The 14,200-nt window shown below is 35.6% G+C and overlaps 1 protein-coding gene across 6 annotated transcripts in view; it reads right to left on the bottom strand.

Annotated features, from left to right (window-relative positions):
- Positions 1-423: 423 nt before the first annotated feature.
- PLEKHF2 (pleckstrin homology and FYVE domain containing 2) overlaps positions 424-14,200 on the bottom strand; it is a 29,009-nt gene continuing 15,232 nt past the window's right edge. For 2 of the 6 annotated variants that reach the window (XM_028109738.2, XM_028109723.2), the window contains 3 exons: positions 6,353-6,421; positions 4,436-4,542; positions 424-3,032 (listed from right to left, as the gene is read on the bottom strand). In XM_028109738.2, coding sequence (XP_027965539.1) covers positions 2,269-3,018 — 750 coding nt within the window. In that variant the 5' untranslated portion in view covers positions 3,019-3,032; positions 4,436-4,542; positions 6,353-6,421 and the 3' untranslated portion in view covers positions 424-2,268. The remainder of the gene's footprint in view (positions 3,033-4,435; positions 4,543-6,352; positions 6,422-14,200) is intronic. The other 4 variants (XM_028109731.2, XM_028109716.2, XM_028109751.2 and 1 more) reach the window with 2 other exon arrangements.

Raw genomic sequence — 14,200 nt, 5'->3', positions numbered from 1 at the left:
TCCTGTATTAAGGTGTATTCAATTTAGTATTTTCTCTTGGTATCTACAGAATCTTGCTTCCTTTACATCAACAGTTACCAATTTGGTTAACGTACTGCAGGTCCAGTATAGTCCATTTCACTCAAGTGGAATGGCATAAAAAACAGGCACCAAAATCATTTCAGGTTTACATATAACTAAGATTTAGAAAAGCTTTTAAAATTACAGAACACATTCTGGAAGAAAACACATCTTGGAATCTATCTGCATATATATTCCATGAAGAGAAAGGAAATTTTGTTTACTGCTCTGCCCCTTAGTGCTTAGAACAATGCCTGGCACATAAAAGGCACCTTACAGCTATTGAAAGAAGCAAAATATGCATAATACCTCCATTACCTTAAAAAGGGGGGAAAAAATCTTCAAGTCACAATATGCACAGAGTTAAGTTGTAAAATATTTTTTATTGTAAAAACAGAGTCAACAGACGTTGACAATGCAAATGTCATCCCAGAACATTTCCCCTTGGTTCTTGAATTTGCTAGGTTCCTATGTACCAGCAAGTCTCCATTAGCACTTCTCAGGTTTCATGGTCATTTTGAGATATGTTGATTAATTATATGTATATATTGCTTGGAAATAAATGTCCATCTGATATTAAGACAAACAAAAAAACTGTTGTGTCTTTGTTTCACATTTCCTACAGGGAAATCTATATATCTACCTTCACAATTTAACAGTAAAATTAGTGCCGTAAGCAAACCCCAAAATTCTCCATCACATTACTGAATCAAAACTCATGACATTCGCAATATATCCAGATTTAAATGTTTAAAAACAAAAAAGTTTGGAATTTATAACAAACTTTAGGCTGATTTTTTCATATTTGAAAGACTGTAGTTATTTGCAGCATACAAATGGAGAGAATAGTGCAAAATGCATCAAGTTTTATATGATAAATACACTTTCAACCTAAATGGCTGCCTCAAAAGCAAAGAGTGAAAAATTACCAATTCTCAAAAGCAATCACTGACTCAATAAAGTTCACAATTTAGAAAGATCAATTGCTACTCTATTTCTACAGATTGCAAAAGGATTTCAGAAACAGATTAAACATACAATTGTTTTACAAAAATAGAAATATTGTTTGGGACTTTACAAAACTTCATAAAATATAACACTATATTTGCAAATTCAAGATAGTTTCACACTGAAATAGACAATACTTCCACCAATATAAAGTCTAGTCAAACTTAACTGGTCTTGACCATTCTTACACATTATTTCTTCCAAGTCTTCAGCCTAAGTAGATCTGTGCTCTATCATGGGATTTTTTTTTAAGAGTTTGTTTAATTTCAAAGGTTTTATAAGATTTTTCATTCTAGAAGTAATGTTAAAGCAGATGAATTTATACGTACAAATACATTTTACTAAAATAGAAACTAATGAAATGTGACAATTCTGTATTTGATAAATTTCAAACCAAATTCTTAAGAATGAAAACCTAACAGATTTAAAATATATATTTAACAATTATAATTTGGTACCTATAAAACATAAAAATATAATCACAACTATTTTATGGAAAAATATTTATCCCTATAGAATGAAGAAGCTCTAAATTTAGTTATTTGTAGCTGGAAGATGAGAAGTATTTTTAAATTACACCCATTCATAAATGCTCATTTTATCACCTCATAGAGCACCAGTGTATTTTCAAAACAAACTAAAAGTGAGAAGGTAGGGGCTAATTTCACGTAACAGTGCTACTATGATAAGGCACCACTTGGTATATGAAACAGCCAAACAAAATATTTTCAAATCATGTTTTGTTACTGGTGTCTTAACTATTAGATAGGATGGTTAGGAAAAAGGTAATAATACTAGCTAACCGCATTATACTCCTTTTCCCATTTTTTGCTTTTAGTTTTTCCATATAACAGAACATATAGTAAACAACAATGTAGTACATGATCTGTTAAATAAACATCTTTTCCCAACCTTCCAACAAAATAATCTAAAATTAAACAAGAATAAGAAACCAACATTTATCTGATATACTTGCCAATAATCTATCCCTGTAGAAGAGCGGGGAGTTGGGTGGGGATGCGGGTGAGGACACAATGACAGGACCTATTTTCTATAGGATATATTGAGGCACATAGGTTAAAAGTTTCTCAGGCAAATTCATGGCTAGAGCAAAACTGAGAGAAAGCTCAGAATTTTACATTCCCCCCAGAGCTGATTTCTCAGGTAGTCACACCCAATTAAATATTTCAAAACATGTCCTTAGTCACTGCTATCATCATCATCATCATCATCAGATGCATCATTTAAAGGAGACTTCAATGACTGACTGTAAGAGTCCGATCTAGTAGGCTGGCACGTGGCCAGGTCCCCTGTAGAAAGCAGGTCATAGCAGAAGTCACAAATCCGCACAGGCTTAGAGGACTGGCTTGGAAGAAGAAATCTCTTTTCAGAGCAGGGCCCACAGACAACAAAACCACATTTGCGGCAATGGTGACGACGATTAACAGGTGTGAATTTTGCTTTCTGGCAACGCATACATACAGTTGCCTCAGAGTCAGGAACCCAGACAGCAGCATGTTCATTACTGGGTGTCTTCCCACTTTTGGAGAGTAAATCAGTAACACATTTATTTATGTGATTCATCCATTCAGATTTCTCAGTGGCAGTGGCGGCATAAACTGCAAATGATTTAGTTGGTGTCTTGATAAGCCATCCATTTCTCAAGTCTCCCTCGTCTTTGATGGAATCAATAGTCACATTTTCCAGGGGAATGATATGCTGTTTGTTGTATTTTTTCTTCTGGATGACAATATTGCCATATACAAGAATATCATTAAATAAGAAAAACTGCCTTGCTTTGGGCTTCTTTCTGCACAACTTAGTCAATACTCCTTCTCCAATAAGAACCCTTCCAGGTATAGTTAAGGGTTGACCAGCTGCTCCAAAACAATTTTCTACTATATTTATACGTCTAGTATTTGCTTCACTGTTTGCCAAGCGATCCACCATCTTTTGCTAGTAGCCTTAAAAAAAAAAGAAAGAAATTAGCACATAGAAATTATAAATTCATAAATTAAAAATTATATAACCTAAATTTAATCTAATATACCTTACTATACCAAAAGGGTTATTAACATCTCCTACTTTGTGTAATCATCAAAAACACTTGTTAACCATCTCCATACAGACCTATACTTGTTAAGTAGGTATTTATGAAAGTATAAACTTCTTACAGACATAAAGGAATAAACAACTGGACATTGAATATAAGTCACCTCTGCAAAATAATCATCTCAGTTCCCAGGAAATTTAACCTCTAAAGAAGAGGGTGAAATTCCGTAAAAACCAAGACAAGTTAATGATTTTCCTGGTAAGCTACTTCCATTGAGCTAAAGCCTTAATCCTCTCACCTGGATTACCAGAACTGTCTCCTTGCCTTTGGTCTTACCCTCTAAATCAATCTTCAGGCAGTGATTTTTCAAACGCAAATCTCACCATGTCATTATTCAAAAGAACTCCCCTTTATCTACAAAATGCAGAATTTTTAGCATAGCATACAAGGCTGTTTATTATCTGGTTCTTTTGTTTTTTTTTAAAAAAGATTTTATTTATTTACTTGACACAGAGAGAGAATGAGAGAGGGGGAGAGAGGGGGAGAGAGAAAGAGAGCAGCACAAGCAGGGGGAATGGCAGAGGGCGAGCCAGATGCGGAACTAGACCCTAGGACACTTGGGTCATGACTTGAGCCGAAGGCAGATATTTAACTGACTGAACCACCCATGCGCCCCCATGATCTGGTTCTTGCTTACCTTCCCAGACTCTTTAGTCACTCTTAACCTCAAACTTTATGTTCTAAGAAAACTCTGCTACTTATAGTCCATTTCATCCATGCATGCCCTCTCTCATGCTGTTGTATCCTTCAGTAGTTACTACTCAAAGCTAACTCTTTCTGATCCTTCAGGACTCAGTTTAGGTTATCATATTGAAGCCAGAAGTCTCCCTTAAACTCTTAGACTAAACACCTTCCTCTGTGCTCTTTACATTCCATGTACCTTCTGGCTTCATTCTTACCAAAGGATTGACATCTGTCTTCTTCAAAGGCTGCAATGGAACCTAAAAGACAGAGACCATCTGATACCTATCTTTGAAACTGACACCCTCCGGCACAGCAAAGGTGATCAAAAATGTTGACAAGAACATTTTGATATTGTGCAAAAAACTCGATTAATCTACTCTTAAATGATCATAGATTTAATCTCTAGATCCAATAGTGACTTCACTCAAGTCCTTGAGTTGTGCCCTATTTCAGATCTACTAACCTAATACTACCACAACCAAGTCACAGTAAAGAGAAGAGGAACATTTAAAGTCTTTAACAGCATAGTCTAAATTCCAGTATTCAGCTCATAAACTGATGATACTGTACCCCTTCTTGGCCTCCACTGTAAAGGTTCTGATTATTCCTGAATTTTGTCTCCTCCAGTCTTGGGTCCTTATGAAGCCCTCTTGCTCTCCACAAGGGTAGGCTCTGCCCTGAAAGTTGTTCCCAAGAAATTATATAATGCATGGCTCCAAACTGTGATGACTTCTTTTCTAATAACAGCAAATGTGCCAGCCAATTAAAGGTTTATTGTCCTATTCACAGCGCATCACAGAAGAGGAAATAAAAACAGCTCATAAACACGAAAAGAGGCTCAATCTCATGCATAATTAAAGAAATGATGATACAACATTAAGGGTATTTTTTCACTTTCAGATTAATAAAAATTTAAAAAATTTCCTAAGATGCAGTACTACTGAGGGATATAGGGAAACAGGCACCCTCATACACTATAGAAAATATGTGTATTCACTGATCTAGGGATTTTATCAAAAGAAATTCCCGAGCACATAAAGATATGTGCAAGGATATCCAACACAGCACTGTTCGTAACACACACACAAAACTGGAAAAGCTCCAAATGTCCACCAAGAGGAACTGGTTGAACAATTTATGATACACCCATAATAATATACTAGATACCTGTTAATAATGTGATAGATCTAAACAGTGATATTGGAAAATGTTCAAGATATTTAGGTGGGGAAACAGCTGAACATGATCTCATTTGTTTCAAATATATACTGCGTTTCATCAAATTTAAGATGCTACAGATTTTAAGACACATCTTCATTTTATGTGCCACTGAAAATGAAAAATGCTGCCAAATACATCATGGCATACCCCTGATTATATGACATCCCTATTTCATAGACACAAAATATAGTAAAACATATTCATCTGTAGACTCAATGAAAGGTATAAACATATAATCACAGACACTTGTAAATATGTAAGCACACACAGAGAAAATAAAATTAGAAAACTATATACCATAATTATCAATAATTGTTATTTATCTCTGAGAAGTACAATTATGGATAATTTTTCATACTTTACACTATCTTCAAACATTCAACAAATATTTTGTTAGGCACTGATCTAAGTGCAGGAGAAAAAAAATATATATAACACAGGCAAGGTCCCTGCTCCTTAAGGTTTACATCCTAGTTGGTGAGGAATGAAACAGAAAACAAAATTGAGAACCAGCTTGTAAATCAATGTTATGGTTAAAGTGATTTTTAAAAAACCAACCGGGAAGCTATTCAGACTGGATGGTCAAAGAAGGCCTTTCTAAAGTGGTATGATTTCAGCTGATAAGGAGGAACCAGACAGACAGACATGAGGTGTGGAGACAGAGAAGTATATTTCAAACCAAAGGAATAACTGCAAAGGTCCTAAGGCAGAAAGAGGTTGGCACTTTTAGAGAACTGAGAGTACGTATTTATTCCCATCTAAATCAACTGCAGATTCTACTGCTTTGGACATAGAGTTATTAATCAGCTCATATACAATGCAAACAGTTTCCTATGACTGCTACTACTGGAATTAATACCATCTAAATTTGTGCAGTACTTTTCACATTATCTTCTGATTTTAATGCTCTCAAATTCCTGTGAAGTAATTAGAGAAATTTTTACATCTTCCAAAGCAGCATCTAGTAATATTCGCTGAAACGTGAGCTGAAGGAGAAACTAAGGCACAAAGAAAGAGATTCAATAATGTTCAAGGCAAAACAGCCTGGAAGTAATTCTACTCATTGGGAGTCCAGCAACCAGCTGAGCACTCTGAATGCAATACGGTATATTCACGGCAACCTTAAACAGATATGCATATCAGCTCCATTTTATAGATGAGTAAACAGATAAAAAGTTAAGCACTATGCCCAAGGCTGTCACAGAACTGAGGCTCCAATCTGATTCCTCGGTGCTGTTCCCGGGTATATTATGGCACATTCCTTACCTTACGGCTCCACTGACTCTACAAGAACTGAGAAAGCTGTTGCTAACCTTTGGACCTTCACTGCAAAACCTACGAAGAAAAAAGAAAGAGAATACTAACTTGAGCAACTAACCGGAAATGACAGATCATCATGATTTATTTAGCCAGTCCTTGAATGTTTCATTCTTCAAATTTTGCAATATACTAAGCCTGAATCTCTTTTCATAAATCTTGCCCCATTTAAGAATGATGCAACAAAAGAGAAGCTTAGGCATCATTAATTGGTATTTGGCTAGAACACAATAGCTTTCAAAGTTTGACAGTGACCCACATAAAAAGTACTGCAAGGTTATAAATACATACTCATATAATTTTTTCACTATAAATAATTTATTCTATTATCTTCATTTATTTTAATGATAGTCGCAGCCCATTTGATTGATTTCACTAATGGATTGTGACCTATAGTGGAAAAACAATGAGCATGAAGAACTTAAGACCTTTCCATTATCCCTGTTGGTCCTAAAATATTTTCTGTATGTGTCTGACATGACGAAGGAAAGCACTGAGCTAAAAAACCCAGGAATACACAAATGCCTTACACACATGCGCGCGTGCACGATACAGTTGGGTGTCCAGCAGGAACAGCACAGAGAATGGGAGAATGGGGGGGAAATTACCAAAAGGGAAATCGAAGTACCACTTTTAGCTGGATTACTGCTAGATACCCCAAAGCCAGGTTCTTTGGTAAACTGGATTAGGGTACTTACACTTTGGCTCAGGGCCTCAACAGGGCCTCTGCCCTCCCCCAAAACCCAAATCCAAATTCACCACCAGCACACTGAGGTGCCCCAAGCAGTAAGAACTCTTAAAGACTTTTGTGAGAATATTAAAGATTACTCAGCCTAGCCAAGGAGTGAGTTCTTTGCATAACTTACTCACTGAAGGGCACAGAAAGAAGAAGCAGAAGACAACTGTTAAGACAAGGCCCAATTACATTTGTCTACTTTTCTTAGGAAGGAATACCAGTGACTATACGAAGAGCTAGGAAGAAAGCTTCTGCATCTCCTGGCAGAGATGCCTTCTTTAGAGCAGTTTCCAAGAAGTAAAATTACTGGGTCAAAAGACATGAATTTTAAGGCTCCTGCTATCTTTTACAAAATTTCCATTCTGAAAGGTAACACCAGTTTACCAAGCAGCACAATGACTGTACCCATCCCATCCTGTCTCACATATTTTTCTTTAAAAATGTCAGTAACAAGGTAAGATTTCAAAAACGGTATCTCATTTTATTCATTTACTTTATTTATTCAACATTTATTGAATGCTTTTTAGATGGCATTCACATTCTTTTCCTCTTAGAGCATAGTCTACTGAAGGAGAAAGAAGGTAAGTAAACAAATAGGTGATTACGAAAGGTGAAGTCCAATGAAAGAAATCGGCAGGGTGTCAAGATGCATGGAAAAACTCATTTACTGAGCAGTTCAAAAAGGCCTCACTGAGATGGTACTATACACGGACTCTTAAAGGATGGGGAGTCAGCCCCCATTATTATTAGGGACAAAGGTCCCTAAGACATCAAAGAACAATACAGTACTTTTATTACGGACAAAGGTCCCTAAGACAGCAAAGAACAATACAGTACTTTTAGTTTAATTAAAATTTTTATTGCATAGCTACCTACTGAAGGCCACCACTTTATTTATTTATTGAAGATTTTATTTATTTATTTGACAGAGAGAGACACAGCGAGAGCAGGAACACAAGCAGGGGGAGGGGGACAGGGAGAAGCAGGCCTCCTGTCAAGCAGGGAGCCCTATGCGGGGCCCGATCCCAGGACCCTGGGATCATGACCTGAGCCAAAGGCAAACGCTTAATGACTGAGCCCCCCAGGTGCCCCAAGGCCACTACTTTCTAATGTGCTTATTAACCACCTGTATTTCTAAGCTCGTACATTTAGGGGTTACTAATTTGTATGAGAGTGTTTTACACATAAAGGCTAAAAACTTTATTTCTTTGCTTTTCCTAGTATATTAAGCGGTAATTTTATGGAGTTTGACATAGGGGCAGTTTTATCTCTTAAGTAGTTAAACTTACTGATACATTCCTTTGTGATTTTTCTTCCATTACTCCTAAGCTCTCCTTATCCAGATATCAGATACACCTACAGGCTTCCTCAGCTATCTCAAAGTAGAGCATTCCTAGGAAACCTTTTGTAAGCCGAAAAGGCTTAAAGCAAAAAAGCAATTCCCATTAATTTACATGGAAAAATTTTTGAGTGTTCCCAGATCGAACCCCCCCTCCCACTTTAGGCTTTTCTGATTCCTTAGGACACATCCTGTTAACAGATATACAAAAATAAATCAAGATAAAACACAGATGATTTATCAAAGACACAGTTCAAAACTATGGCAGCTTGATGTGGAGATGCTGAGTTCCAGGAAAGGAGCTCGGTGGTGCCACTCTTGCTTGCCCAGGTTATGTACTGCCTCTGTAATGGCTCGCTGCAAAACAAACACTGTTTTCTTTTTTTATATATATTTTTAAGTAATCTCTACACCCAGTGTAGGGCTCAAACTCATAACCCCGAGATCAAGTGTCGCATGCTCTACTGACTGAGCCAGCCAGGTGCCCCAAAACAGCCAACTATCTTCACTTATTTCACCTTTTTCCATAAAAGTAAAAAATGTTCTTTGGGTTTCTTTCAGCTAGCGAAAACAGGTACTAATGTAGGTCTTTCATAAAAGTGAGTTGTGTAATGCAAAGTTCAAAAAGTGGGGTAGGGTATACCTGTATTTGTTGTCTATATTTAGGATATGAACTTTACATTTAATTTTTATCCACCTGAAAGTTACTGACATAGGTAAAAATTCATTTTTTAAAAATATTTGCATTCTAAAAGAGCTAACCAAATGCTTCAGATTCACCAAATACTGTGTGACCTCAGGTTTCCTCGTAAATGGGAATAATAATAGCAACAGCGATGTCAGGAAGCGGATTAAATGATAATGCATACAAAAACATTCAGCAAGTAGTAAATAAGTGATAGCACTTATTAATGGTATTAATCTAATCTACAGATTTACAACACTTTCTTTATATTAAACTTTTATATATTCTGATACCTGATTCTGGGCTGTTCAGTCAAATCTATTAACCTGTTTTCTAATTTTTATGTGAGTACCATGCATCTCGTAGGACTACTCTAGGCTATCCCCATTACTTAACCTTTTAAAAAAGTCTTACTTAATCTGTTTATTTGTTCAGATGAAGTCTACTTAGAACAGCGGTTCTCAACCTTAGCTGTACATTGGAACCACAGGAGAGCTTTCAGTATACCAGAAAAAATAGCCATCCCAATTTACTGAGTCCAAAATACCTATTTTTAATATTTTAAGCCATTTTATAACTAATTTATAGAAATAAAGGAATAGTTAAAAATGATTTTAAGAACTATCTTTATAATTAAACATAGTAAATTTCTTATTCCACATTTCTCTATTATTGAAGGTATATATATCCAAAAAACCAGCATCCTTTGAATGCAACACTGTTTATAAGCTATCATGCATGAATCTGTAATATATTCATTTCCATCTTTAGGAGTACTGTTTAATGATTCTGAGTTTGAGAAAACTCATCTAGAATATCATCTGAACACTCAGTCTGAGATTTCACCTATAATGACTCACCAAAATTATTGGTTTAAGTGTTGCTGTTTCTTTATACTCATCTTCTGACTTGTCTGGTAGTTCTGAAATGTCTACCTTTTGGGACACCTGGGTGGCTCGGTCAGTTAAGCGTCTGCCTTCAGCTCGGGTCATGATCCCAGAGTCTTGGGATCGAGTCCTCCATCGGACTCTGCTCCGTGGGGAGATTGCTTCTCCCTCTGCCTCTGTCTCTCATGAATAAATAAATAAAATCTTTAAAAAAAAAAAAAGTCTACCTTTTCTGATTTTTTTTCTTTGCAGCTAAAGATGGAAAATGTAGAATAAAAAAAAATCTAAATTCTCAAATATGTTAAATGAAGGCTTAAAGCAACAAACAGTTTTTGTATCTTTTTGAAAGATGATGCAGTACTCTGGGCAATGCCATAATAAAACTGAAAGATGGTGCAATAGTGATGATTTATTTCATCCTTGTATCATCCTTCTAGGCAACTGCATTACTCTTCCATATTTTTCTTTTTGGTTAAATAATTCTTAGGACACTGAAATAGTGAACTGCTTCAAAATATAGAAAAGCAAGGTCATTAAGATCCTGTATTGTAGATTTATATATATCCTATGAAGCCAGATGTAATTACAAGCTAGAATAAATTTTATTCTATTTTTTAGTAATTTTCCTTTTTGTTTTACAGATCTCTAAGAAATAATAAAAAGTTACAAAATATTACTACACATAATTTGAATTGCTTAAAATGGAAAGTCAAAAACCAAAATGGAAGCCAATGGACTCTGATGATAAACATAAGGGTTACAGAAATACTGATCCCTAGGTCCCTCTCCCAAAATAAAATATTCTGATTTTATTAGTCTGGGGAATGGAAGATATGGCTGGAAACTGGAATATTTATTTTATTTAATTTTTTAATTTTTAATTTTTAAAAGAGATATTTTAGAGAGAGAAAAAGAGAGAGAACATCAGTGGGGGGGAGGGGCAGAGGGAAGCAGGGAGCCCAACATGGGGTTTGATCTCAGGACTCTGAGATCAAGACCTGAGTCAAAACCAAGAGCTGGACGCTTAACTGACTGAGCCACCCAGATGCCCCTGGACACTGGAATATTTTAAAGCTCCCCAAGTGATTCTAATATGCACCTAATGTTTAGAAATAGTTTTCAATTACAATAAATAAAGAACAAAATCCACTAAAATTTTTATGGAACTCATACTACACCCATACATTAATTTAGAATAAGTTAACATCTTTGTAAGTTTTTTTTTTTTTAAAGATTTTATTTTTAAGCAATCTCTACACTCAGTATGAGGCTCAAACTCAAAACCCCAAGATCAAGAGTTCCATGCTCCACTAACCGAGCCAGACAGGCGCCACAACATCTTAAGTTTTTATTGTTCTTAGGTTGATAGTATCTCTTTCCAGGTTTCAGATCTTGTGACCCAATAATTTTGTAGGTTTCTTCTCACAAGATTAGTACACATTTCTTTTTTTCTTTTTTTTAGGGGGGAGTGGGAGAGAGGATGAGAGAGAAAGAGAATCTAGCCTGACACGGGGCTCGATCTCACAACCCTGAGGTTATGATGTGAGCTGAAATCAAGAGTCGGACGCTTAACCAACTGAGCCACCCAGGCACCCCTAAACATTTCTTTAGTAGCTTCCCAGGTATTTCATACTTTTTGTTGCTATTTTGAATCTAATCTTTCCCCCTTCTATTTTCTAATTAGTTACTAAGTATTGATAAGAAAATTATTATTTCTGTGTTTTCTCCCCATGTCTGGCCATTTCACAGAACTCTATAAATTCCCAATTTTCCAAATGACTTGCCCTTTGTCTTCTTTTCCAGCAGTGTTTGGCAGTGCTATTTCATAGCTAAAAATGTAAGAATCCATGGCAAAAGAATTAAAAAAAAAACTTTTAAACTTTTATAAAGCCAGATTTGTATACCAATTAAAAAAATTAAACAATCCAAAGTTTAAAATTATCTCCTTTACAACTGTAGACAAGAACTGCATTTGAATTGTCCAAGCTCCACCCTAGTCTTTTGGTAACATCTTTTTTCTGAATATGTTCTTCAGTGGAGTGTCTACCACCTGTTAAAAATGTAACACTAGAAGAGGCAAAAACTCTTCTAAAAAAGAGACAGAATACTATTTACAATGGAGAAGAGAGCCCAACTGTCACAGAATACTATGGCCCAGTTCTTACTGAAAATCAAAACTACTTATCTCATCTTTGCAGTTGATTTTAAAAGAAAAAAATCATCTAATGAATTTCTTACATGTACCCATGACATCTGGTATCAGTGAACATCAGTATTCAACCATGCATTATAGTTGGAAAAATCAATAAACTATGAACCAAAAAGACCTGGATTCTAAGCTCAGGCACTGAAATAAGAGATTTTATACAATTACCTAACTGCTGGGGAGGGGGGTGGGGCAGCGGCAGCCGCCCCCTTAAATAAAGTAGCCGCCCCCTTAAATAAAGTAATCTCTAAAGCAGCTTCTGTCTTTAAAATAATACACTCTGTGGTTGGGCCATGTTTCTGGTTTACTGCAAGGCTGACTTGCCTACAAATTAATTTTTAATCAAAATTTTGACTGTGTCTTTAATATCAATCAAGATTTTAAAATCTGTTGTTACTGCTGAACTAAGACCACAGAAAACGTAAAAGGGAGAGACAAAAGTGATGAAAGAAGAGGAAAAAAATAGCAACAAACTATCAGAGATACATCCTCCCTGGACAAATGTGAAACTATTAAAGCAAACTTCTCCCTAATATAGATAAGTCAAATGAACAATTATTCTGTGTGCCTACCATATATGCAAAGGACAGGACCATTCTCATTTTCAAAAGTTCTATAGTTTAGTAAGCATAGTAACAATAATCAGGAAATTCTAGGTAAGATTTTCAATAAAATATTAGGATGATAAAGCGAAGAAATACTCTGAAATTTGTCAAATTAAATTTGTAATTTCAGTAAATTTTACTTATTCCATCAATAAGAAGAGACAAAGTTTTGTCCTCCCCTTTCCAATAGGATTTCTGCCACTGTGACAAACCAACTACACAACATGTATTGTTAACTGAGGTATAATTGACATATAACTTATTAGCTTCACGTGTACAATATTTTGACATTTGTATACATTGCAAAATGAAGTCTAGTTACCATCTGTCACCATACAAATTTTGTTTTCTTGTGATGAGAACTTTTAAGATTTACTCTCTTGACTTTAGAATGTGCACAATATTACTGACCACTGTCACCATGCTATATATTACCTCCCCATGACTGAAGTTTGTTCCTCTTTGACCCGTTTAACCCATTTCACCCATCCCCTGGCAACCACCTTCTATGAGTTTTTTGTTCATCTTTGCTTTGATTCCAATTTTAAGTGAGATCATATAGTACTGTCTCTGCTTGACTTACTTCATTAGCATAACATGCTCACGGCCCATCCATGTTGTCACAAATGGCAAGATCTTTTTTATGCCTAAGCACTATCCCATTATGTATATATTTAGCCATTCTAACAGGTGTGAGGTGATATCTCATTGTGGTTTTGATTTGCATTTCCCTGATGATTAGGGATACTGAGCATCTTTTCACAGATGGGCGCCATCTGTATGTCTTCTTTGAAAAAATATCTATTCAGATCCTCTCTGCCCATTTTTTTATTAAAACTGATTTTTTTTTTTTTGGCTATTGAGTTTTAAGAGTTCTTTATATATTTTGGATATAAACCCCTTATCAGATATATGATTTGCAACTATTTTCTCCCATTCAGCAGGTTGCCTTTTTGTTTTGTTGATGGCTACCTTTGCTGTGCAGAAGCTTTTTAGTTTGATGTAATTCTACTTGTTTATTTTTGCTTTTGTTGCCTTTGCTACTGGAGTCAGATCCAAAAAATCATTGCCAAGATGGATGTCAGACAGCTCACCACCTATATTTTCTTCTATGGAGTTCTATGGTTTCAGGTCTTACACTCAAGTCTTTAATCCGTTTTGATTTTTGTGTATGGTAAATGACAGTACCCTCGTTTTACTCTTTTGCATGTGGCCATCCAGTTTTCCAAATACCACTTTTTCAAGAGATAGTCCTTTCCCCACTGTATATTCTTGCCTCCTTCAATATAGTTTGAAAGCAGGAGTGTGATGCTTCCACCTTTGTTCTTCTTTCTCAAGA

The sequence above is a fragment of the Eumetopias jubatus genome, unplaced genomic scaffold, assembly GCF_037043125.1.
Source record: "Eumetopias jubatus isolate StellerSeaLion01/CBP00866 unplaced genomic scaffold, mEumJub1_p1.0 scaffold_4, whole genome shotgun sequence".
NCBI lineage: Eukaryota > Metazoa > Chordata > Mammalia > Carnivora > Otariidae > Eumetopias > Eumetopias jubatus.
Note: the sequence above shows the minus strand (reverse complement) of the source record. Positions and strands in the feature narration are given on the sequence as shown.